Source organism: Tenrec ecaudatus, chromosome 13, assembly GCF_050624435.1.
Source record: "Tenrec ecaudatus isolate mTenEca1 chromosome 13, mTenEca1.hap1, whole genome shotgun sequence".
NCBI classification, from domain to species: Eukaryota; Metazoa; Chordata; class Mammalia; order Afrosoricida; family Tenrecidae; genus Tenrec; species Tenrec ecaudatus.
The window spans coordinates 6,803,464-6,830,488 of record NC_134542.1 but is presented as its reverse complement, the minus strand read 5'-3'; the positions used below and the strand labels follow the sequence as shown (position 1 = coordinate 6,830,488).

General features: G+C 45.2%; 1 protein-coding gene across 3 annotated transcripts in view; it reads left to right on the top strand.

Annotated features, from left to right (window-relative positions):
• GIGYF2 (GRB10 interacting GYF protein 2) overlaps positions 1-27,025 on the top strand; it is a 105,480-nt gene that overhangs the window by 7,134 nt on the left and 71,321 nt on the right. For all 3 annotated transcript variants that reach the window (XM_075530348.1, XM_075530346.1, XM_075530347.1), the window contains one exon: positions 17,059-17,138. In XM_075530348.1, the coding sequence (XP_075386463.1) occupies positions 17,098-17,138 (41 nt within the window). In that variant the 5' untranslated portion in view covers positions 17,059-17,097. The remainder of the gene's footprint in view (positions 1-17,058; positions 17,139-27,025) is intronic.

Genomic DNA, 27,025 nt, shown 5'->3' with positions numbered 1-27,025 from the left:
ATGTGGAAATTAAGATGAAAATGCCACTACAAAGCCTGGCTTGTAGGAAGGAGGCCTCCAATGAGTGATTGTGGTTGTGGAACCAAGTAAATAAGTCCTTTTTTGATTATAAAACTTTATCTTTGTGCCTTTTATACAGAGAAGGTCAGTGTGTTCAGTTTACATTGTATCACTCCCTGCCTCTCCACTCCCCCTCTCCCCCTTAACCCAGCAGCAATCACGTGCCCACACTGTGCCAGTCGCTGATGAAATAAACCAAACCCACGGTCACTGAGTTGATTCCAAGGATAGAACTGTCCATTTTGGGTTTCTGAAGCAGTCCCCTTTCTCCGGCAGCCTGGCTAGTAGGTTTGGACGGATGACCTTCCGGCCAGCAGCCCAGCTCCTGACGTGCTCCACCAGCAGTGCCGAGCAAGGCGCACAGCCCTGCCCTCATGGTGCTTGCAGCCTGGCGTGGGTTGCTGTCGGGATAGGTCTTCCTGTCTTTGGAAAAGGGACATTTAAAAAAGATGATGTTGGTGAAGAAAGCTGATGGTGCCCAACGATCAAAAGATACAGCATCTGGGGTCGTAAACAAGCGGCCATCTAGCTCAGAAGCAACAAAGCCCACATGGAAGAAGCACACCAGTCTGTGGGATCATGAGGTGTTGAAGGGATCAGGTATAAGGCACCATCAGAACAAAAAAATCTTACCATAGTGAACGGGGGTTGGGGGGGAGTGTGGAGTGGCGATCCAAAGCCCATTTGTCGGCCACTGGAGATCCCCTTGCAGAGGGGTCTCAAGGAGGAGACGAACCAGAAAGGTTGTGATGTAGCAATGATGAAAAATACAACTTTCCTCTAGTTCCTAAATGCTTCCTCCCCACCCCCTCACTAAAAAAAAAGATGATGTATGTTCCAACTAAGTGCCACATTTTCAATCTTAGTGTCATCGATGTTGGTGGGGTTTTGTGTCTTTTCAGCTGGGCTCCCTTGGTGTGCTAGCTTGTAGCTTTCAGTTGAGCGAGGTGCTTCTTTTGCCACGTTTTTCTGAGAAAGACAGTCTCCGCATGTGTTCCTAGTACTCCTTACGGAGTACCATTTAAAAACCATTGGGATGCCAGAGAGCTTTTTTTAATTTACGTGTGTATTTGCTAACTAGATACTAAATGGGGAAATTAGATGCTTATTCACTAAAACTAACCATAACTCAGTACATGTTAACTTAAGTATATATATTTTTATTGGAAACCTTGTATTTTCAAAACTATTTCTGAAAGTGTTGGGTGAGAAGAGTGACCTTGCTCTTTACCTTCTTGGAAAACTCACTTCTCTGGCTGGTTGGAGTTCCATACTTGCTTCTGCTTTCAGCCACGTGCTGTTTATGGCCTTGCGTGAAGTATCTGAAGATAGTTCATCCCCATAAAGATAGTTGGAAAAGGGAGAGACCTTTTAATGCCTTCCCAAATACTGGCGGGCGTTGGTCTTTGCTCATATACCAGCATTTGACAGGTAGGTTTAAAGTTTATGGGGCACTCGGGGCATAGTGGTGATGCGTTGGGCTGCTAACCTCGGACTGCAGTTCAAACCCACCAGCTGTTCTGCACGAGAAAGACTAGACTTTCTACTCCACTAAAGAGTGACAGTCTCAGAAACTCACAGGGACAGTTCTTCCCTGTCCTCTAGGGTTGATGGTACTAAGTTTGGATTTTGGATTCTGGAGAGCAGCTAGTTCAGCTGGCAACTTGGCCTGCTCACATCAGTGCCTTCCTCGGACAGTCGGTGAGCTTCCACGTGCAGCAGCAGCAGCAGCAGCAGCAGCAGCAGCAGCAGCAGCAGCAGCAGCAGCAGCAGCAGCAGCAGCAGCAGCAGCAGCAGCAACAGCAAGGCTTCCTGCATGCTGCTTTCCCCAGGCAGAGCGTGCCAAAGAGTTGTACTCGCCATCAAGGTGCAGACAGTGAGGAGTCCTTCCTGCTTCCCCATGGACCTAAAGTAGCTGACTGCTTGGCACCGTCTGTGCTGAATGCAGTGGCTGCAAGCAGAGCTTGGAGGAGGCTGCCATGCTGGGAAGTTAACTCATCACTGCTCTGTGACTGTCCAAGTGCAAGTTAATGTCACGTAGTGTTCTTGTAAGGAGTCCTTTGACATCAGAGTTTTGGGGTCCGAGACCCCTACTTTGAGGAGTCGTCAGTGTTGACATGTTGATGAAACAAAGCAAACATCCCATCTTCTTTTGACATAATTTCTTTTTAAGTAATCGAAATACACATGTCATTGAGGGTTTTAATGATGGGCAGGTAAGAGCTTGCCCTTTAGTTGTGATGCATTATAATTCTGTTAAGCCACCGTCCACTAGGACTGTGCGTGATGATGGAAATGTCGTGTACATTTGCGTCATCTTGTGTACTCCTTGCTGGCCTTGTGTGATGTGGAGGACTTGACATGTGCCCAGTATACCAGTCAAAAGCAAACCTACGCTCTCGGGTCAGTTCTGCCGCAGTGACCCTGTCGGAGAGATCAGGACTGCCCCACAGGGTTCCCCAAACTGTCACTTTGCAGGAAGCAGATGACCTCATCTTTTCCCATGGTGGGTTCACCCCAGCCTTTGGTTAGCAGGCTTATTGCTAATGCCAGGTTAAGCCTAATGCTTAACTTAACCCTCGTGCCACAGAAGAACTCATTTTTTTCATTGTAAAAGGTCTTTAAAAAAAATTAAATCCTGATAAACCAGCTAGGGTGCATTATAGCACCGATGAAACATAGAACATTCCTCTAAATCAGTAGTTCTGAGCCTTCCTAATTCCGTGACCCTTTTTACTGGTCCTCATGTTGTGGTGACCCCCTCCCCCCCAATCATAATAGTATTTTCATCGGTACTTCATCACTGTAATGTTGCTACTGTTATTGAAATGGGCGACCCCTGTGAAAGGGTCCTTCGACCCCAAAGGGGTTGCGACTCAGGTTGAGAACTGCTGCGCTAGTTCTTTATTGCTTCCTCTCTCCCACTGTCATGACCCCAATTCTACCTTACAAATCTGGCTAGACCAGAACATGTACAGTGGTGCAGATAAGAGCTTGCAATACAGGGAATCTAGCTCAGATAATCCCTCAGGACCAATAATGAGAGAGTAGCGATACCATGAGAGTAAGGGGGAAGGTGGGGGAGAGAAGAAAGGGCGAACCAGTCACAATGATCAATGTATCCCCCCCGCCCCTACACCAGGGGATGAAACAGAAAAGCGGGTGAAGGGAGACAGCAGTCAGTGCAGGATATAAAAATAACAATAATTTATAAATTATCAAGGGCCCATGAGGGAGGGAGTGTGGGGGAGGGAGAAAAAAATGAGCTGATACTAAGGGCTCAAGTAGAAAGACAATGTTTTGAAAATGATGGCAACAAAAGTACAAATGTGCTTGCCACAATGGATGGATTTTTATAAGAGCTGAAAGATTCCCCCAATAAAGTTAGATTAAAAAATTCAATCCTTTCATTTTTATAGTAGACATTTTTTGAATAGTCTTAGTTTTATAGAAAATTTGAAGCGTTCCCATATAAATCATTCCTGATTTCCCTTGTTATTAGTGTATTAATAGACACGATAGTGAACCAATAGTATTCGTGATTATTATTAACTAAAGTTGGCAGTTTATTCACCTTTTTTTAGTTTTACCTGGTGACCTTCTCTATTGAGGGTCCTGTCCAGAAAACCAGGTCCATTAGTTGTCACCTCTCCTTTGGCTCCTCGTGGCTGTGACAGTTTCTCAAGACTTGTCTTGTTCTTGAGCAGGGATGCTCCATGTGTTCGGAGAGCAGCCCTTTACTCCCACGTGGCTGATGCTGCTCTCCTAGCGGTTCTGAGGAGAGGGCCCTGGTGGTGCTGCGGGTTAGGCGTTGGGCTGCTAACCACACACTTCTTGGTGGTTCAATATTGGGCTCCGCTTTTGCCAGTTACTGTTTGAGAAATGGAATTGTAGATCTTAGGTAGTTTTACTTAATGTAGGCACATGTGACTAATGCCTGTTATATTGGACAGCACAGTTGTAGACAGCAAAACTCCTCAGTGCTACCTTTTGTCCCAAACCTTATTTTACAGTGTTTACCCTGATAGCTGTTAAGCAAAATGATTTAGAAAAGGAAATAGAAAATGTTGCCTTGGAATAGACGGCCTTTTTTTTTGGAGTGTAGGCTAGTCTAATATCTCACTTATTCTCCACCAAGTTTTTTGAGATAGTTTTACATTCAGTAGCATGCCTGCCCGTTGAGTGCACTCACAGCAAGTGTGTGTCGCCACTCGCATACACGGGGCCACCATCCCCACAGTCAAGGCACATAGCCTTGTTTTCACCCCAGCCCCCGCAGCTACCGCCTCATGGGCTTCCTCTGACTCTGGATCCAGGCTTCTGAGTGGATTCCTACAGTGCGCATGCTTTCTGAGGGCGGCCCTGTGATCTCACCCACCGCGGTGCACATCTTAATAGTGGGTTTGTATTTTCTTGCTGCGTTTGTTCTAAGATACGACTGGTACCGTATTGGTTTATCCATTTAGCTGGGTAAGCACTTGAGTCATTCGTGGTTTGGGGCTGTTAGGAATAAAACTGACCTTCCTCTCAGGTGTAAGTGTAGTGCGACATTTGTCCCCACACGCTGCAAAGGAGGTGCTTCAGTTCCTTCCAGGCTGGGGAGGAAGACCCGGAGAGTAGCTGTCATCTCTGGAAGGAGAGGCTGTGAGCGGAGTGACTTTCACTGAGGAGTCAGCAGTGTTCTGCAGGGCTTTCCCATCCACTGTGGCCTGCTAGATGAGGTCACCTCTTTAGACTTTCGTTGACTTGGGGAGGGGATGGGTCTCAGTTCTTTTTCAGTATTGTAGATGAAATGTTTAGTAACAAATAAGTGAAGCCTAATTCTGCTTCATGGCATGTTGTCACCTGGTTTGCACACAAGAGTATAATTACATGACCGACATGGGCAAAGGTAGATGCTTTTTTCCTAATGTGCAGGGATGCTCCTTTATAACAAATGCATCTTAACACGGGGACTTCTCAGCTGGCAGGCTTGGCACATGAGGACACTTCACAGAGTTTGGAACAAGTCCACTCTCTTGTAATTCCATTTTCCCACAGACTTTCTGAAGGCCCCTCATGCTTTCACGACCTCAACTGAAATATAGTAGAAATGAAATGTTTTTGAACATTAGCACAGATGTAAAAAACAAAAAGAAGACAGCTTCATGGTACAATATAAAGGAAATCCTGCTATCATTTTCTAGCAGAAAACTCTTCTTCCTTTCTGACAGGCTGTCCAGATCGCTTACCTAAGCATGTGGATGTGCTTGAGTAATTTTAAAAGGGTTTCTTCCTGATAGATACCTGCCACCCTCCTGGGTGCTTTCGACCTCTGCATATCCTCTCAAGGAGCCCACGGTAGGCTGGCTTTTGTGCTGTGAGATTCAAGCAGGGATCAGAAAGTTTGTTTTTCTTTCTCTTATTTGCTGAACGATATTTCGTTGCGTAACATATTACAATTTACTTATTCATTCACTTGTGAGTGGGCATTTGGGCTAATGGACATACTGGTCAAGTGTCAGTTTTTGACAATTACAAATAAAACCACCCGACCATCTTGTACTTTACTTTTAGTAAAAATAGGTCTTGCAGTGGATTACAGGATCATGAGATACAGTTGCCCTAAGTCACTTCTGACTCCTGGTGGCCCCATACATGTCAGTATAGAGAGAGCTGTGCTCCATGTGAGTGTCGGTGAAGGAAGATGGCGAGGCTTCTGGGGGGACCGAATGTCCCGACCTTTCAGTTAGCTAACACTTTGTACCGCCCAGGCCCTTCCTACCTGTGGTAAACAAACAACCACAACCAAGTCCAAACTCAGTGCCATCAAGTTGATGCAGACTCAGCCACCATGCAGCATAGGGTAGGACTGACTGCCTCTCTTTAGGGGAGTAGATCGCTCCATCTTTCTCTCTGCTACCTGTAGTAGATAATGAATGCTAAATCAGTTTCTGAAGTGAGTGAACGAATTGGCACTAAGAAAGTGAGTTATCTTGTGTTACCCTAATCCAGATTTGAGTAAGGCAAAAATAGCTGGCTGGCTGAGTGAAGGCAGAACCTTTTCTTGATGGTAGTATATGTGTAGAGTGTTGGAGTAGGTCTGTTTTCTGCTTTTGGAAAAACTGGTAGAGAAGTAGGGGCCCAGGATGCTTCCCAGGAACCTCCTGCCTGAGGTATCTTGCCCCACCGGTGGACTCTTTTGCCACCGGATTCTGGTATCTTGGTTCTGCTACTGCTGTTACTTCTCACCGTCTGTCCTTCTGAACCCTCACCAGAATTGCCTTTGCCCTTCATTCCACCAACAGGCTGTTCAAGGCAATCTAGGCTTTTGCTGTTGGACACTTTAAAACCCTGCCAGCCTCTACTCATTGTCCAATCCCCAAACCACTTCCACATTTTAGGAATGATTACATCATTACATAACTGCCACACCACTGAGAGTCATGGCCCAGCTGAGTTGACCCATATTTTGGTGGATGGGAAAGGAAGGAGCAGTTCAACCTGTGACTCCAAATTCTTGTCCTTGCTGCATGCAAAAACACTTGACCCCCATCATGCCATTCCTTGATGTTTGAAATCAACTCCAAGTTCACATTCCATCCTGGGGCACCTCGATTCTTTATCTGTGACCCCGTGAACTGTAGAATACAAGGTCCCTGTGAAGTACGGTGGTGGGGCAGGCACAAAGTAGACATTTTCACTATAAAAGGGAGAAAGTGGAAGGAAAGAAGGGATAACAGACACTAAGCAAGTGGAAAACCCAGTGGTACACGTTACAATGCCTCTGAAGACTTGAAAGCGATCTTTTGTTTTCTGAGACCGGCTGGGCAACAGCCCTGTCCTCCCGACCCTGTATTGGCCCTGCTCACTGGCTTCAGCTCCCCCTTGCAGGCCTACTGGGATAGCAGCTCTGCTCCATTGATTTTGGGTGACTCCTTTCTCTTCCGCTAAGTGGAGACCTCAATGGGCTTCATTTATCTGCCCTTGGGGCATGGCAGCGCTGACCCCTCAGCTCTGGCTCCATTCCCCTAGCATCTGTGAGCTACGGCCCCACATTCTGGAACCGTTGATAGAGATCGGAGCCTTGGAAATCCAGGAGACTGTGTTTGGCCCTACCCCTTGCCCTCTCTCTGTCTAACATCTGGGCTCAGTTTCCCTTGGCAGTCTCTGTGTGTCTTGGCATTAGTCTTCCCTTGGGTATAGGAAGTTCTTAGTACAGGGACCCCGGGTTTTGGCTCTTACTCAGAATCCCTTACCTGATATGTTAAAAAATGGCACTCTACTCTTGGTACCAAATTCTTTGTTATCTAATGCTCTTATAGCAGAATTATCAAAAGTGGATGGCTTTACAAACAGATTTATTTATTTTTATCTCCATGTGACTCAGCATTCATTTTCCCTAGGGTCTAGGAGGTTCTCAGCATCGAGACCTTGTGCTCTGCTCTTGCCCCTTGTTTGGTGGCAGTTAGTCCCTCCTTCCCAACTCATTTCGCTCCTTTATCGATGGAAGGTGGTGCAGGACACACCCAGGGGAATATGACCTGTGGAAGGGTATCCCACCCCACCCTAATCTCCTTATAGCTGATTGGCTGATCACATCATGGGACACGATTGCATCATTACGTAACTGTCAAACCTCTGAGCTCATGGCCCAGTCATGGCATATTATTTGGGGGGGGGGGCAGAATTAAATCCATAACATCTTCCCAAAGTAAAACAAATAAAAAAAACAATAATTAGCTTGGAAAGATCCTCTGTTATTTGACTCTACTTTTCTTGTCACAAATGGAGAGGAATAAATTTGTTTTTCTCAGAAGCAACAAAGCCCACATGGAAGAAGCACACCAGTCTGTGTGAGGGATCAGGTATCAGGCATCAAAGAACAAAAAAATCATATCATTGTGAATGAGGGTGAGTGCAGAATGGGGACACAAAACCCATCTATAGGCAACTGGACACCCCTTTACTGAAGGGTTGTGGGGAGGAGACAAGCCAATCAGGGTGCTGCAGGGTAGCAATGATGAAACATACAACTTTCTTCTAGTTCTTAAATGCTTCCCCCCTCCCCCCCCACTATCATGATCCCAATTCTACCTTACAAATCTGGCAAGACCAGAGGATGTACATTGGTACAGATAGGAACTGGAAACACAGGGAATCCAGGACAGGCCAGTGGTGAGAGTGGCGATACTGTGGGGGTGGAGAGAGGGCACCGATTACAAGGATCTACATATAACTACTTCCCTAGGGGATGGACAACAGAAAAGTGGGTAAAGGGAGACGTTGGACAGTGTAAGACATGACAAAATAATAATAATTTATAAGTTATCAAGGGTTCCTGAGGGAGGGGGAGGGAGGGAGGGGAAAAATGAGGAGTCGATATTAAGGGCTCAAGTAGAAGGCAAATGTTTTGAGAATGATGGTGGCAACAAATGTTCAAATGTGCTTGACACAATGGATGGATGGATGGATTGTGATAAGAATTGTACGAGCCCCAATAAAATGATTTAAAAAAACACCACCTAAAAAATTGTTTTTCTATTTGTTCTCTGAAACTCCTATCCTTCAGGGGCATCACATCCATTATCAGGAATTTGCTGAACTGTTGCTTTAGCTTTTGACCTGACTAGTACTTAGTCATTAGGATGTTTTCATTTGAAGTCAAGAGGCAAGTTTTCTTCCACTCAACTTAGTTCTCTCTACTCCTTGAGAGCCAAGGGTCTTGAGAGTTGACTGCAGTGTAGCCTAACTCTCCTTACCTTAGGTTCCTGCCGGCCACTGGTGTCTGGCTTGATCTGTCATTCAAGGGCACCAACGGCTTCACGGTTTAATCCAGCAGACACATCTTAGTCTCTCCCAAGCTCTCTGGTTTTCCTGTACATAAGTATTTGACATTTTAAAACATCCTTAAAAGAGTTACACATAATTTAAGCTTCCTGAAGGAAGTAATAGCATATATATGGTATATATACAACATTGGTATATAGGTGCCCACCAACAGTGTATCTAAATTACGGTGCTATTCTCTCTCTGTTCAGTAACCTGGCACTACAGCACAGCTGGCATTTCCATGTCAATAAGAACAGTTAGAGGAAAAAGAGGGTTAGATCTTGGGCTGCTGACCCCAGAAAGAGGAGACTCTCTGCTCCTGTAAAGATTTACTTTCTTAGAAACTTTCTGGGGTTGCTATGGTTTGGAATTGACCTGACAACAGGTTTTTGTTTTAAGAACACAGTAATGTACTGGGGTGGGGTGGGGGTGGGGGGCTTTTGAAAGTTCTTGTAAAAGAAGCATGCACATGGTTTTGGGGATTTTTCTTTGTAGTTAAGATCTGGTATAGCTTAATGAGGAATCCTGGTGGCGTTATGGTTATGAGTTGGGCTACTAACTGCAAGGTTGTCAGTTCAAACCCACCAACTGCTCCTTGGGAAAAAAGACGGCTTTCTACTCCTGTGAAGTGTTACTGTCTCAGAAACCCACTTGGGCAGTTCTACTCCATCTTATAGGATTGCCACGAGTGGCGTCAACTCTCCAAACTGTTGTCCCCACCACTCTCCAGCTGCAAGTGTGTTGAGTGCAATGCTCCTCTAAGGGCCTGTCTTTGTGTAATGTAGAAGATATCCTTATTTTGCCTTCTGTACCTGGGCCTCTTTTAGCCCTTCCCTACCTTTAGAAAGGAACGGCCAGTGGACCTTCTAAAATGCTCTGCAGAATGAAAGACACCAAGTATCTTTTTGAAAGCTGGTTTGTTCACACCTGTTTAGAGCTGTCTTGGATCAGTTGCTTTCTTTTTTAATCTATCTGCTTTTTATCAGAACTTCATTTACCATATGTATGTAATTGCTGTTATTCTGAATGAATTTCTGTTTAAAGCTTATGAAGACCTTGTTGAAAAATTTAGTATCTACTTGATATCAAGGTACATGAGGGGGCTTAAAAAATCCCATGGAAAAGTAGAACCAAAAGGTAATGGAACTTTCCTATGAACTTTTTGAAGCCCACTCATACAAGGATAAGTCAAAGTCTTGCTGTAAAGCCCACGATGAAGCTTGTTTTGTGACATTTAGGTCTGGACACTTGTGAAGGTGTGTCTCTCTCTGTAACCCGGCTCAACGGATTCCACGCTCTTCCATTGACACCACATCAACACAGCAGTTTGGCGTCTTTGAGGGATTCAAGGAATGTTCTTTGAAATGTTCTTTGAGTTTGAGAGCAAAAACAGTCTGAGGGCACGTTTGTGGCTGTAGGCTGGTTGAGGTTAAGTTTCCCAACGCAGTCCCCATAGGACAGCCCTTGCTACCCTGCGGCATAGACAGGGGCAGCGGCGTGAGGCCGTGTGAGGGAGAGCAGTTCCTCTGTGCAGCGCTCTCGGCCCTGTTCTCACCTGTGCAGCTTTTTCATAGTAAGTGTTGTCTGGTGTCTTCTAAGATAACCTTTGACTATTATGCCTTTGGGATTCCCCACAGTCACCATAACTTGCTGATCTGACTTCTCTGCTGCGAAATCATCATCCCCTTGGAAGTCACTGTTGCGAGTAGACCTTCTGAAGGCCCCCTAATGAAATGAAGTGTTTACTGAGGGAATTTGTCTGTGGTCATCCACTGAGCGCAGAGACATGATTAGACATGTTTTGTTCGTAATAAATAGCTTCATGTATGAACTGGAACCTCAGCAGCACAACTGTTTGCCGTAGCCTCATCTGTGTGTGTGTGCGTGCGTGCGTGCGTGCGTGCGTGCGTGCGCCCGCCCTCGTGGCTGCTCTCGCGTGGATAACTTAACAGTGACTCTGTGTGTCCAGAGCAGACTTACACTCAGGGCTTTGAAAGTGGTGGTCTTTCAAAGCAGACCACTGGGCCTGACTGCCAGTGTGCTGCTGGGTGGGTTTCAATGACTTATCCTTCATTTAGAGGTTGAGCCCCTACTCAAATTGTGCCACCCAGGAAAATAATATGGGGGTGTGAAAAGCTGTACAAAGCATTATCTTTTTTTTAAATGAAGTATTGAATATGTTAGGTGAACCTATTGGTCAGTGAGCCTATTAGCCTGTTACAGGGATGTTTTCCATAGTTATTAAGTCAAATAGATGATCGCTTTCTACGTTCCACCTACTCTTAGAGTGAAAGCACAGTCTGGTATTTTGAACTCTGTGTACGGTCCACTTCAAGTGATTTTTCTCTGAAGAAATCATATTTTATTCTGCATTGTTTCCAATCCACACTGTGGTTTTGAATATCTGTCCAATAGCAATGGAAGCATTAATATAGAAGGTTGTTTATTGAATGTAAAAAGTTTTTTGTTACAACACTGTTGTTTGTGGCAAAACACTTGAAGCTATTCATTTGCTCTCTGTGTTAGTATTAAACTGCTACTCATAAAGTCGGCCTCAGATCTGCCTGTTGCTCCTCTGGAGAAAGATGAGGCTGACTGCTCCCCTCTGTAAAGATTTACAATCCCAGAAGCCCTCTCTAGGGTCACTCGTGAGTCAAAGTCAACTTGGTCATTGTGGGATTGGTTGCTTTAGTTATGAATAATCGTATGGCTCTAAAAAAGTATGTATTCTCTATTAACTATGTTTGTCTATACAAATATTTTGAGAGAAATGTAAATTTTGTAATAAATTTACATCTTAGGATACTGGTTTTGTTTAAAAAAAAAAAAGTACCCCTCCAAGCTATGTACAGGGGGTCTTCAGAAAGTACATGGAGGAAGGGAATTAAAAGATAATGGAATTTTTCTGTGAGCTTACTGAACTCCTCTGTTAGATATGACTATCTTATTTGTCTGAATGTGAAACGAGGTATGGAGGGTTACATTTTGAGCCGTTAACATTATTTTGTAAACATTTTATATGTTACTGAGAATATGAACTGTAATGCATACACCACTTCCACAGCTTCTGTGCTCATGGCAGATGGCTTAAAGCTAAGCTGTTAGGTATTGAGTAGGTTGGGTGTGGCTCTAGGAAGTTTGCAGTCTATGGGAATTGGAGGTTGTTAGCACCTCCGATGGGAATGGAGTTCTTGGATGGACTGTAGGTGAGCTCAGTGAGTTCTGTTTTAGCTACAGTGAGTGTGTGAAAGTAGTACAGGTAGGGGTGACAGCTTCAAGTCACTGAATTTGAATGTAGGTGAAAGGTGACAGCAAAAGCCAAGCTCTTGCTGTTGAGTTGGCTTTGGCCCTAGAGGCCTTGTAGGACAGAGGAGAACTGTCCCAGAGCACCTCCAGTTCGGTCCGTCTTTACAGAAGAGGGCGGTCACATCTATCCCCTGTGGAGCAGGTGGGTTTGAACTGCTGACTTCTGTTGTCAGCCAAGTGCTTGGCTACTGAGCCACCAGTCTCGTTGGGGAAAGAGGGATTTAGAGGCATTTAAATAGATGGCTCCGTGTTTTTTCCTGAGCCCTGTATTATTTTCTAAGACTTTGTTACTGTCATTGAGCTTGTTGTTCTTGCTTTCTCCTCCTTGAAACTTTTGGTTGCAACTCTGGGTGTACTCCCAGATCGGTATTCCATCTTCTAGGAGTCAAGGCCGGGAGACTGCCGTGTGGATGTTTGCTCGCTCAGGCTACTCTAGGTCACTTTGTCTGAAATCATACTGTGTTCTTCTCCGTCCATCAACGTCTCCCTGCTTCCTTTCCCAACTTCACCCTCCTTTCTCTGAATCCTGGAGATTGCAATCCAGCTCTCCAGCCTCTGTTGTAGATGTTCCTTTCCACATGGATTGCCCCGTATTAGGCTGCAGACACGGATTCAAGTGCGCTGGGCTCTTCTCAGAGGGCCATATAGCGGAGGTGTATGAGTGGGTGCTGGAGTTTTGAGTGGGTACAGTCCATTGTAGGAGAGGGAGGTGGGCTTCTGGGGGAGGATTTTGGACCGAGCAGAACCACAGGAGAAAGAGAAGGACAGTAGAAGACTCATTGATTAAAGTAAGGACTCTGGGTTGGGCAGGGCAACCGAGATGGAGTCGGAGGCACTGCCTGTCATGTTGATGGGGACCTGGCTAGGTGTCAGAAGGGGCAGGATGAGGAGGTCCTGACTGGAGTGGGGCTAGAGGGAGGCTGAGCCCGTGGTTGAGAGCAGATGGAGGGGACTGTGAGTGGCTGTCCTGGCCTGAGTTAAAGGACTGTAACATTGGAGTGGGCCAGCGGGCTCTTGAAGTGGGGAGTGACTGAATGTGACACTGCATGGCTGGCTGTGAGGGATTGAAGAACCAACAGATTGAGGGCTCAGGGCTTCTGCGGCTGACCAGGGAGCCGCAGGCAATGAGATGTCTGGGCAGGGGAAATCCCATCTGCAATCATAGCCGCAGGGAGGCCTTCTTCCCCATCCTCGGGCCATTTTAAAATTTGTGGGTGGGAGGGGTCTTTTGCTTTTCTCCTTAGAATTCTGTCCTGCCCACCTTTCTCCCCCCCCTCCCCCCACATACACTCCATACTGTCTGCATGGCTTCTTTTCCGGCTATACTTAGTTTTGTCTTTTAAGATTTTTGGAGTCACCATTGTAAAGGAAAGTCCAGGGCAGTGTCGCCCAGTTTAAATCTCGGGCTCTGACCCAGGGGCACTCTGAGGGAAGGTAGAAAGGAGAATATTTGGGGTGTGTGTGCTCTGGCTTAATAGGAGGGAGGCAGGGAGATGAGTAAGCAAATGCAGCCCAGAGAAACCATTTTTCAGAGTCTGCTCCAACTCCTGTCTTGCTGATACCCTGGAGCCATTTTCCCCATGGTCACAACCCCTCAGGGGCTTGCTTTGTCAGTATTTGGCTAGGAGAGACTCAAATGGTGACAAAGCCTGCTGCTCCTATCAGTGTGTCATCACATCCTTTGAAGTGTATTCCAAAATCAGGCGCTGTTTCCAGTCCAACTAATTTATAATTCGGCGGCACAGTGTTAGCCATCCTCCGACACCTATAAGTACCTTAGACTGGGGCCCATTTAAACAGGTTTGGAAAGAGCAGTCTGGGGATTGACTGACTTTTGTGAGTGCCTCTGTCCATTTCCACTGTCACCAGGCTGAGACTTTCTGCTCTGGTTCATAAAGGAGAAGGTAGGCGTAGAAGACCAGTCTGAGTGGCAGGGATCTCGTCATTTGATAACTGAGTTGTTTGGATGCGCTTTGTTAGGTTTCAGAAGGCTTGTCAGACAGTTACTCATTACAAAGTCATTTTCATTTGGAAACCATGTTCTAAGCTAGCAGTTCTCAATCTGTGGGTCATGACCCCTCTGGGGGTCGAGTGACCCTTTCACAGGGATTGCCTGATTCATAACAGTAGCAAAATTACAGTGATGAAGTAGCAACAAAAATAATTTTATGGTTGGGGGCTAGCAGGTCCGTTCTGAGTCATAGTGGCCCTGCATACAACAGGATGAGGCGCGGCCTGGTCCTGCGCCATCCTCTCAACTGTTCACAAGTTTCAGCTTTTTGCCGCCGCTGGGTTAGCTCATCTCCTCCAGGCTCATCCTGTTTCTCTTGGACCGTCTGCTTTACTGAGCACGATGGCTGTCTCCAGAACACCTCACAGGGACACTGCAATGCCTGTCAGATGGAGTCATGTTCCATTGACATTCGCTTCTCTGTGTGTGCTATTTTTTTTTTAATGTGAGGCCAAATATACTATTTGTTCTTTTGTGGCAGACTTCGTTCAGCATTCATCAGTGTTGTTGTGGTATCACCCATCAGGACTTCACGTTTCTATCTAGGGCTGAGTAGTCGTAGTTATACTTGGTGGGGCTTCAAAAAGTTCGTGGAAAAATTTCCTTACCTTTTAATTTCGTTTTCCCACAAATTTGTATATATGGATCACTTACTTGTATATACCACATTCCATTTATCCCCTGCTATTGATGGGCATTTGGATGGTTTCTGCCTTCTGACTACTGTGAAGGAGGGGTGCAGTGAACACTTGTGTACAGGTTTCTATTGTAACATTTCCCAAGAGAGTGCGCCATGATTCTTTCATTTTTCTTAGTAAATCATCTTATGAGGGGCTCTTAGAGCTCTTACAACAGTCCACACAGCAGTTGTATCAAGCACACTTGTACATATGTTGCCATCCTCATTTTCAAAACCTTTTCTTTCGACTTGTGCCCTTGGTATCAGCTTCTCTTTTTTCTCCTCCCTTCCCCACCTTCGTGATCCTTTGATAAATTGTTATTTTCCTATCTTACACCGGATGCTGTCTCCCTTCACCTACGCTTCTGTTGTCCCCTACCTTCCCCCTCCCCACCGAGATGGTGGTGTACATCGATCATTGCAATCAGTTCCCCCTTCTCCCTCCACCTTCCCTCTACCCTCGTGCTATCACAACTCCTACTGTTCCTGAGGCTCCACTATTCGTTTATCAGTTATGAATTCAGTTGCTTGGCGTCTGGGAAGATCCAGAGTGCAACACTCTCCGTTTCAGGGTCCCCCTTTGAGGTGCTCAGGGCGGCAGCATGTGGCTCCGTGGGCTGTGCAGTGTGCAGATCATCGTAGCATTTGTAACATGGCTCCCCTGTGTTGTAGTGTTTGCTCTGTTCAGTCCTGTAACGCACACGCCATTGCTTTCCAGGACAGGGCCGGATTGCAGCCATATCTCTTGCAGTGATGGCCTTTACTAATGCCCCCTTTACTGCTTCTTTGCAATGAACTGTTGATGCAGAATCACACGATGATCTTTTTAATTTTTTTTTAAAGATCATTTTATCGGGGGCTCTTATAAAAATCCATACATCAATTGTATCAAGCATACTTGTACATATGCTGCCATCATTATTTTATAAACATTTACTTTCTATTTGAGTCCTTGGTATCTGCTCCTCTTCCTACCCCTGCCCCCCGCTCTGATCTTTTAAACTGTCACTAGAAATGGGTAATATCAACAACATGATAGAAAAAGGATGACAGTATGAGCAGTTAGCCACCGAGCTTGCCCTTGTGTAGTGGACAAAGACATCTGTGACACAACTGCCACTGGTATAAGAAGTGTCCTGATCGGAGAGATTAGAACGTGAAACCTCCGTGTGTCCTGTTACCTTCCAATCATAGTTATATAAGGGTCGGTGGGCACCGAGTTTGTTCCTGTTTGACTCTTAGTGAGTGTGCGCCTGGGCCATACAAGAACAGAGAAGCCACTACACGTCCGCGTGGCTGATCTTAGGCCAGGAATTCTTACTGAAGGAGTGGGATAAATTAATGGCCACCTCTGGGCATTAGCACACCTTTACCTTGCCTTTTTTTCCCTGGGGTAGACAGACCCCTTTCAGGTTTCTTAAGTTTTAGATGGTGTGCACAGAGGCAGTGCGTTGTAGAGAGACTGTGCAATATTCAGACTTCACAGCAGAGCACACCAGTGCCCTCAAGTGGATTCTGATTCATAGGGACCTCTCTAGAGTTTCTGAGGCTGTAACTCTTTCTGGGAGCAGAAAGCTGCCTCTATCAAACTTGCTGTTAGCCCAGCACTTCACTGACAGCGCACCACCAGGGCTCTTTACTAACTTCCCTTTTCTAAGCTCTGATGTCTTCCCTAAAGTGGCTTTTGAAATGATCTCCTGAAATTCCTTAGCTTATTGTTTTAACTTGGTGGTCTGAGATGATCCCTTCTAGACTCACCAGAGTGCAAAGTGCCAAGCTGAGAAGGAGGAGAGTTGCTGCTGAAGATGTGAGATGATCAGGGCAGGTGCATCATTATGCCTCCTAGTGAACTGATGCCTGCTTATGGGAGAGCCAGCCATTGTAGGCAGTGGAGGGAATGACAGGGGCACATACTGTTCTCCACTGGTTTCCCTTGTTTGGCTGAAGAAGGAGCTGTAATGGGGTCTTTAGTGTCCTGCAGCATGGGCCTACTGAAGTTTCCTTGCCAGCAGTAGGTGTAGTTTGGGGTTTTGGAAATTATCTCAGTGTGGGTGGGATTCGACTACCCCAGTTCTGGTGACTGCATGGGAGGAGCAGCAGTGGAACACATGTGCCTTCCAGGCTGGGCACCTGCATCTAACATTGACTGACTGACCGGATGGAGGCCTTTCTCTCTTTTTCTCTCTCTCAGGTTTTGCCATATAAATTTATTGTAAAAATACGGAAAAGGATGGCCGCGGAAACGCAGACACTGAACTTTGGGCCTGAATGGTGAGTTCACAATCCCATCCCACGTGATGTGAGGCAACTGCACAGGACTAAGGGGCTGGTGGAGGTGTTGGGGTGGGGGTTGGGTTTTTAAAACTTTGGTAAGTGTTGTGTTCAGTTAAGAGCAATGGGGCTAGTCCAGGAAGTAATCCTGTTTGGTAAACAACTGCATTCTTTAATTTGAAAAAAGAAAAAAAAATATTGGTCTGGTTATGTAATGTCAAGAGATCAACACTCCCCATAGCTCCATCACCCAACACATTATTAGCTTGTCTTTTTCAGGGGGTGAGGGGTGGGGGTAGGTGAGAGGCAATTAAATGAGTATAACTGGTAGCAGGCAGTCTTATGTGTATGTATTTTCTGCCAGGGTTACTTTGATTGCTAGTTGTAGGCCTTCAAAGCATGGTTTTGATTGTATTATCATTTAGATTTGACGTTATGGGTGGACTGGGCAAGGGCCCAGAATCACACTGGCCACCGGCAGACAAGCCCATTGAGAATGGAGTGTAACATTTGCACAATAACACTTAATTGGCCTTTGAGTCTCTTACAGATGTGTTTGGACCCCGAATATGGAATTTTCATGGAATTTTGAGATTCATCACTTTGTAGTGTGACTCTTCCCTTCCTTTCTTCCTTTCCCCTCTCCCAAGTTGATGATTGAAGATCCTCTCTTCAGTGGCTGAATAATGATAGTTCCTTTTTCCAGTCAAATCTTGAACAACAACCTCTTTGGTCATTTCGGAGGCAGTACTATGTAAAGCAGATACTTGGGAATAGGGCCTTACACGTTCCCGATTGTTCAGTGTGATGACTTGATAGACAACGCAACCCTTCTGTAGTGACCCCTTAGGGGTTCTGCATCATTCTGCCCTGTACTGTGCACTTGTTCTGATACGTAATTCTTTAACTCTTCGAGGGAGAATTTGGTGATGGAGGCGAAGTCACTATTGGAACTTTTAAGAACTGTTACAACGCCTGTACTTCAAGAATTTATTTTGGACATGTTGCCCTCAACTGTGCTGTAATCTGAGTTACTACTTGACATTTCTGAAAATAATTTTTTATTTCAAAATCATTACATAGTTGTATAAATATTAGGGATGACAAGGAAGCCAAGGGATGATAATGCCTACTATCCCTTTACCATGCATGAGAACCACTGTGCATACCCTGGTGCATCTTTTAGGTGGTTTTATGTCTGCTTATTTGTGTAGCATGTCCATATGTTTTCACACAAATGAGATCGTTTTGTACAGTCTGTAACTGGATTTTTAAAACTAAGATCTAAACATCTTTTATATTAATAAATGTTGTAATTATCTTAAATGGTTGTATTAATGGATGTACCATCATTTGTTAAACTAGTCCTCTAGATACACACACACACACACACACACACACACACAGTTTTAGTTTTTGTTTTGTAAAAAATATTTCACATGAAGACTCTTAAAAGTGAAATCTCTGTCCACATCTCACCTTTCTTTACCAATCGGTCTTAAATTTGTCGAGCTCATTTTATAAACCATTTGTATGCTACCCTGTTGCTTTTATCTAGATTTTGTAGCTGCTTCTGATTTATATGTACGTACCCCCAGACCTTTTTTATGTGAAAATACAATTGATTAAAGTTCTAATCCAGCGTATGGTAGATTTCCCAGCATCCCTTTGTGTTAGAGGGAACAGAGAGACACCACTTGTGGAGTTAGCCAAAAGTAATTTTTCAAAAACTCTACTAACATTTTATAGAGTCAGGACACATGTAACCTGATTCTTGGAACATAGCGTCACTTGCTTTGTAAATCTTCACAACTGGATCCGAGAGAGAGAAGTACCTTGGCAATAGTGAAGTTGCCAGGGATTTCTGGTTTTCTTTTTCTTTCGCCTCACAATAAACACCCCTGGAAGCAGCAGACAGGAAATCAAGTGGCGTGTTTCATTGGACAAATCTGCAAAAGACCCCTTTAAAGTGTTCGCAAGCAAAGATGGCACTTTGAGGACTAAGGTGCACCTGACACAGAGGGTATGATACTTGCAGTTGCCCCACATTGACGTGAGAATTGGACAATGGATCAGGAAAACCGAAGAATTGATGCATCTGGATTATTGGTGTTGGTGAAGGATATTGACTGTACTATGGAGTGCCAGAAAAGTGGACAAATCTGTGTTGAAAGAAATCCACCCAGAATGCTCCTTCAGTGTGAGGTTGAAAAGACTTCGTCTCATGTGCTTTGGATACTGTAAAAATGGTGTGGAGGAGATGCCTGACCTCCTTTGACTTGATGAAGGGGGAGAGAATCACCATCAGCATCCACCTCCAAAGGCCAGTTTCTAAATTGGGAGAAGTCAGATGTACCTCCCTTTCCACTTCTAACAAATTTTTGACATCACCTGTCCTCCTATGGCACACTATTTTAAGGTTGGGGTTGACATTGTGTTGTTATAACTGCACAGGATGCATAGACATGGGGCTGATGAGGGGAGTACAGCTTACAGTTCAGGCTCATGAAGACTCACAATACTGTTTGGATCAGGACAGCCTATTCTCAGCTGTGCCTGCAGTGGGTCTCGCTCTGGCCCTTCCCCTCTGCCTGTTCTTTGCTTTGCTTGGGCAGGTGTCACAAAGCTCTTACTCCTCAGCTCCCTGGTCAGCATACCTACCCCGCTGCCTCCTTCCCATCTCCTGGTTCTGCTGCTGCCATTCTCTGTCTCTGATTCTTTCTGGTCTCTGCAATTTCTGGTATTACAGCGCTCTTTTTTCTGTCTCCTAGGTTAGGTGGCCCCCACCCAGCACAAAGACCCCAGGTCCAGAACCCGTGGTTGTTCCTAGGTCTTCTTGGTGGTGGTGGGGTGGTGGTCCATCTTTCTCACTCTGGGATGGCTCACTTGAAGCCTAGCCGGATGGCAAGACTGACCAGTCCCCTCATTAGCATTCCATACACATTGATCCCACCCTAAGGGTCCCATGTATGTTGATGATTAGCAAGCTGTCTAGCCTCCTGGTGTGCCATAAGCATCTCATTTGCATACTTCTACCAATGGACTAGGTTGCAAACTCCATGAGCAGAACTCTGGGCCATGTTAAGGAATTGCACTGCAGGTCATACCCTGACTCTGCTAGCCAGTGGCAGTGGCCTTTTTATACTTGAAGAGTTACTGTATCCCTCCCTTCAACAGGGCAAAGGGTCCTCAGAGTGAGGCCACTCAGGAACAGCCATTCAGTTCGCCAGGGCTCCACCTGATCGGTCAGGCTCTCAGAAATGGTCTGGGCTCACCCTTTCATGTGTTTGATAAGGTTGAACTGGGAACGTTCTCTTGTGCTACTGAGCCTTATGAGGTACCCGCATAGCAGACCCCCTAAGGGCCATTTGATTTGGCCTCTGTACTCAGTCCAGCAGTGCCCCTCTCCCCTTTAGGTTACTCATCACCGTATGGTTTGTACAACTAGCTTTTACACTCACTACTCTGCTAACTGCCAATCCCACTGAATCTAGTGATCCTGGCAGCATCTCTCCCCTCCGCCTTCCTCCCAAATCCCTATGCGGTAGGGATTCTTCCATCTCCCCTTTTCAAGTCCAAGCACACACCAGAAACTTGTAAGTCAGCTACTTCTTGCCTTTACCTCCCCTTATTTTAGATCGCCATTGTTTAAGTTACTTGTGCCTATCAAACCAGAAATCGGAGCAGGCAAGCATGTTCCTTCCTTTGAAGAATTTTCTGTTCCAGTTGGATCTTTGAGCATCTGTATCTGTAAGCAAGGTCCAGTCCCCAACGTTATCGAATAGTAGAAACTTACACTAGCTCCTGATCTCAAACATCTTCCTTTCCATTTGGCCAGTTTCTGGGCAGCACATCCCTAGCCCCTGTGCCTTGTTCGGTCAGTGTGTACCAGCCAAGCCCATACACTTCTCTGCACCGCACCAGCCAGCCCCTTCTCTGTCACCCTAACCTCCATGGGCGAGGTCAACACCAGTGGAACATGTCCACGCTTAACCTGTCTATTCGTTGCTGTACCCCCCATCCTTCCGCTCACTGACACACTAGAGTCCTACAAAGGACCAGACCAGTCAATCGACTTGCTGGCTCCTTTCTAACATACTGTCCTGGAAAGGGACTCTTCTTTTCCTGCCTCAGTGTACCCAAAGGCAACCAGCTTGTTTGAAGTTAAAAACAACAAACAAACGGTGGTAGCCATTTTTCTCCTGCAGGCTTTTCCTTGAATTGCAAACCCTCCTGTGTTCTCCATAGTTCCCCGTAGGTCTGCCTGTGGGAATTTCCTGGCGGGGCTCCCAATACTTTTACCCTTCAATGTTCTTTCCATAAAATACAAACCTATTGCTTTGGAGTCTGTCATACAGAGCGGGCTTGTCGGACAGTAGAACTGCCCACAGGGTTTCCCAGGGTGTATGTCTAATGGAACCGTTTTTTAAAACATTCTCACACCTTCACAATATCCCCATATCTCTCTCTTATAGTCTTGGACTTCTGTCGGGGTGGAACCAGATGACCTTGACTCCCTATCATTTATCTGGTTTCACCCACATGACTTTTGTTCCAGGTCATTCCCAATGTCGATTTTCTCCCCCCAACTCCTTTCAGCCATTACTGTAATAACATGGAACAGTTTAAGAATCATGTCACTTCCCATGCTCCTTTGTTCTTTGATACAATTCTCTGACTCTGAGCCTGGAGCCACTGCAAGGAGGATGGGGGTGTAGCTGTCGAGGTGCTACACCTCTAATACCAGGAGGGGAGAGGGGATTATACCAGCCTCAACTGCCCAAGGCCGATTCATATGAGGAGGGGGTCAAACATCTCAGCAAAACTTTACCAGTGTAGTTCTAACCACCCACCTACTGCATTTTACTTACCAGCAAGGTTCAGCAATTCACTGTAATGACCATATTAATTCACTGTACCATAGATTGATAGCAGGGGGGACCAGCTTCGGGAGGAAGGTCAGTTAAAAAGAGGAAGACTCTTGTTTAGGCTATAGCAGAAATACTAAAAATGGATGGCTTTAATGAGCAAAAACTCATGATTTAGGTAGCTCTAATTCTGAATTTAGGGTGCTGGCTGCAGGGCCAGGCCTTCTCTTTCTGCTAGCCCTAGGGGAAGGCTCTTGTCTTCTTTCAGTGCCCGTGGACCCAAGCCTTCCTTGGAAAGACTGTCATATTTCTTGGTGTGAATTGTCTCAGAATCCAAAGGACGTGCATGCCCCGGATCTCAGTCTTCGTTGTGGCAGGAAGTCCTTTCCCCTGTCCACGAGCTTAATCTCTTACATGGTAGCGTTATTGACTCAAATTCACCTGTAGCTTGCATTCTACATTAGCATAACAGCTACTGGTCCTGTCTCTACGACATGGAGGTTAGGATGTGCAGCGTGTAGAACAGCTCACATGCTTTGGAGAGGGACACAGTTCTGTTTATGATAACCTTCCATAAGATGCAGTCCTGGTCAGCGGCAGTTTTCAAGCCTCTTTCCAATTTGGAGTATCCACACACTGCAGACAGCTGTCTTGGAGGCTGGGGAGCCAAGGCTGCCCTGAGGAGTCTTACCTTTACAGACCCTTTCTTCCTTTGCACCAAGAGGTAGGCCCTTTTGTTTCTCCAAGAGCACGTTGTTTATCCATTTGCTAAGTTAGGTTTATCTGTTTGCATGTTTTGTCTTCAGCACTGCTGTTCTCTTGTGGTGGTTAGAGCACTGCACATACGCACTTGTTACTTGTTGGCCGAAGCCAGGTTCATCTTTGGAATTGCGGAGCAAGTGAGTGAGTGACCTCCGGGAAGATGGAATGAGTTAGCATCCCAGGTTTTAAAAAGAGGAAAAGAAAGTCTTATGTGACTTACTAAATCAGATGTTCTCCAGTGGTATACTTTAGAAAAGACTAGGAAGACCTGTTCAGAAAGCATTTTAGGAAAAAAAAAGAAAAGGGATTTCAGCACCTGCCTACTTGTGACCCATGCCTTGTGTGTGTGTGTGTGTGTGTGTGTGTGTGTGTGTGTGCGTGTGTGTGCGTGTGTGCTCACGCGCTGAGACAAGAGGGTAGAAGACGTGTTCCCTACTTTTGAATTGTTTAATTGAGAGCTGCTTTGTCAGAAACAATTTTGCTCTAATGTTGTCATGCTATAAAGTAGGTAGAATGGGAGTTCAGGATATTCAGCGGCCTAGTTGAGTTTTCCTCTTGGTTGTCTTTTTTTTTTGGAATCATTTTATTGGAGACTCATCACAGTCCATACGTACATCCATTGTGTGTCAACATTTGTACATTTGTTGCCCTGATTATTCTCAAAGTGTTTGCTTTCTACTTGAGCCCTTGGTATCAGCTCCTCATTTCCCCTCCCTCCCCTCCTCTTGGCTGCCTTAAAGGCGTCTCGTACTACATTTTCCGAAATGGAGTTTATGTGATTGTTGCCCTTTAGAATTTCTTCTTTTATTTCAGCTTAAATGCCACGCATTTGGTCAAACCAGATAATCCTGGAGTTACTCCTGATGCTGCAGTAGAAGAGTGAGGGCTGTTTGGTCAGGAGAGTCAGCGTCTGGAGGACATGGTGACCAAATACATCCATTTATCGCCTGATTTTCACTCACAGGAGTGCTTTCCTATGCCGCCTATGGGCTGCAGTTATTGGGGCACATACTGGCTGAGGCTAAGGCAGCTGTGTAAAGAAATAACTTGTGAGGTGCTGTTGAGTTTGTCCCCTCTCTTAATGACCCTGTGCACAACCGAATGCAACACTGTCCAGTGCTGTGCCACCTTCACAATCGTTTTTATGTTTGAGCCCCTTGCTGCAGCCACTGTGTCAATCTACCTTGTCGAAGGTCTTCCTCTTTCGCTCCCTACTATGATACCAAGCGTGACGACGTCCTTTTCAAATAATGTCCAGTCAAAATCTGTGCATATTAAACAATGCTAGACAAGAGAAGTATTGACATTGTTGGGAAGGTCATGGTGTCTTGTAGTCAGTCATAAGACCCTACCTAGATATAAATCTTGGTTTTGTTGGTTGTGTTTCTGAACAAGCTGTTTAACCTGTTTTGAATTTGGTATATTGGGGTTATTGTAACGATTAAGGAGCTCTTCTGGCATGGTGGTTAAAGTGCTTGACTGCTAACCTAAAGGTTGGCAGTTCAAACCTCCCAGCCCCTCCTTGGGAGAGAGACCAAGGCAGTGTGTGCTTCTGTAAAGATTCACAGCGTTGGAAATCCACTAGGATAGTTCTCTGTCCTATAGTGTTGCGGTGAATTGGAAACACCTTGATGGCAATGGATTTGGTTTTCAGTGTTGTGAAGATGAAACAACATGTGTAACAAGTCCAGCCTCAGTTCTCAACAAATGTTCATTCCATGCCTTTAGGAAAGAGTCTACCTGAACATGGGGAAGGTTCCTGAAGGTTGGACCATTGCCCTGTGGGCCTGTTGTTTCTGGCGTGGTGGTCTCAGTGACCTCCAAGCCCAAGAAAGAAGTGGAAGGAAAACCCTAGCTGGTAGTCTCTGTGTGTATTGGAGAGAACCTGGGCTCTCTGACGAAATGGTGACTCCAGTGCTGAAGTATGAAATAAAACAAAATGAGCCTATAACATTTTGACTTACCAGCTAGAAAAACTCCATACTCCCAACGCCCTGTCAAGAGGACTCAGAAGCCAAACGGAAGTGGCTTGAAGAGGCCCCTCCCAGCCAAAAATGAGACAATGTGAGCATTGTTGAGAGTAATTGCCGTGGTCTGAAGTGCCTTAATGAGAGTTTATTACCCTTGGAGGATGCTAGTGAGCCAAATCACTGTTTTGAAAGCAAATAAATGAGGGTTGGGGGTGGAAGTGTCCAGGCTTTTGTCTTTATTTTCTGTAAACCGTGCCAGTGGGTAAGTATACCAACTCGTATTTGAAAATAAGTTGTATATGTGCTCCAGCTGACACATAATGAATGATAGAGTAAAGTTACTTTGCAACTTTATTAGACTTGGAGATTAAAGTATTGATCATCATTAGCTGGTAGCATTATCATGTTTCCTGCGGGAGCAAGGCACCAGTACATAGGAAGTCATCTTGCCGGGAAACAGGACCCAAATCTGATGAAGCCTGACAGACAATCAGTTTACATGACACAGGGCAGAGGCGCTTGCTAAGCTGTTACCAGCAAACTATTTGTTGGAGATGCAACCAACAGAGTCCATATTTTAAACTTGTAAGAAAAGGCCTTTTATAAGCAAACGTGGTGAAGAAAACTGATGGTGCTCGGCTATCAAAAGATACAGCGTCTGAGGTCTTAAAGGCTTGAAGATAAACAAGCGGCCATCTAGCTCAGAAGCAACAAAGCCCACATGGAAGAAGCACACCAGCCTGTGTGATCACGAGGTGTTGATGGGATCAGGGATCTGGCATCAGGCATCAAAAAACAAATCATATAATTGTGAATGAGTGGGAGTGTGGAGTGGAGACCCAAAGCCCATCTGTAGGCACTTGACATCCCCTTACTGAAGGGTTGCGGGGAGGAGACTCCAATCGGTGCAATATAGCGCCGATGAAACATAACCTTCCTCTAGTTCTTTAATGCTTCCTTCCCCCCACTATCATGATCCCAATTCTACCTTACAAATCTGACTAGACCAGAGGATGTATACTGGTACAGATAACTGGAAACACAGGGAATCCAGGACAGAGGAACCCCTCAGGACCAACAATGACAGTGGCGATACTGGGAGGGTGGAGGGAAGGTGGGGGTAGAAAGGGGAAACCGATCACAGGGATCTACATGTAACTCTCTCCCTGGGGGACGGACAACAGAAAAGTGGGTAAAAGGAGACATCAGACAGTGTAAGACATGAAAAATAATAATAGTTTACAAATTATCAAGGGTCCGTGAGGGAAGGGGGCAGGAGGAAAAATGAGCTGATACCAAGAACTCAAGTAGAAAGTATATGTTTTGAGAGTGATGATGGCAACAAATGTGCTTTACATATGGATGGATGGATGGTGATAAGAGTTGTATGGGCCCTCAATAAAATGAGTTAAAGAAAAGGCCTTTTAAAGGAGCATTCTAAAATATCTGATAAAATGACAGGCTCATGATTTCCTTCAAAAGGACATGAAAGCAGGCTAGCTGGCATTGTGGGAGGAGCAGGCTCAGCCATGGTTTGCTAGTTTGGTGCTTTTATTGATGTCCGAAATTTTCCGTTATAACAAGTCCCAGTAGAGGGAGAAGAAGCCGAAAACACAGAGTAAAAAGTAGTCTACAGATCTACAGTCTCACCAATGTAACTTTTCAAAAGTATTTCCTACTTTTTACGTGTCCGATATTTACAGTACATGTAATATTTTAGCCATTTTTGAACAGTGTGCAAGTTTTTGCCTCCACTTGACCTTCATAAAAGTGTTTATAGTAATTTTAGTGAGACATTACCCGGCTTTTGCTTTTGTGCGTAAAGCTTAGCAACTGGCGGCATCTAGTGAATGGATTCTGTTGCGTCTCCGTGGTCTTAGAGCTCGCTGGTCGCTTGAGCTCAGTTGATCTCGGTTACTGAATTGACCCTCAAAGGTAGTTCCCGGATTCTTAGCTGCTCTTAGCACTCCTCCTGCTGGATTTCGATAGAGCTGAAGTAGGATCTTGAGGGGTTTTTTTTGTTTGTTTGTTTGTTTGCTGAAGTTTCTTTCTCGTCTTCAAATAAGAGACCTGAAAACATTTTAAAGTTAAGCAGAACCATCCCCTTTTCCTCAGTTCCTTTTCTCAGAGGTAATTTTATTGGTTTTGAGTATGTTTTTTTCCTCCTTTTCTGAGTAGTCCACATCATCTTCTATTTCTTCTACTTTTAATTTTCAACTCATATTTTATTGGAATGTATGTTTAAATTTTATAGGCATGTTAAATGTAAATAACATTAAGCACCCAT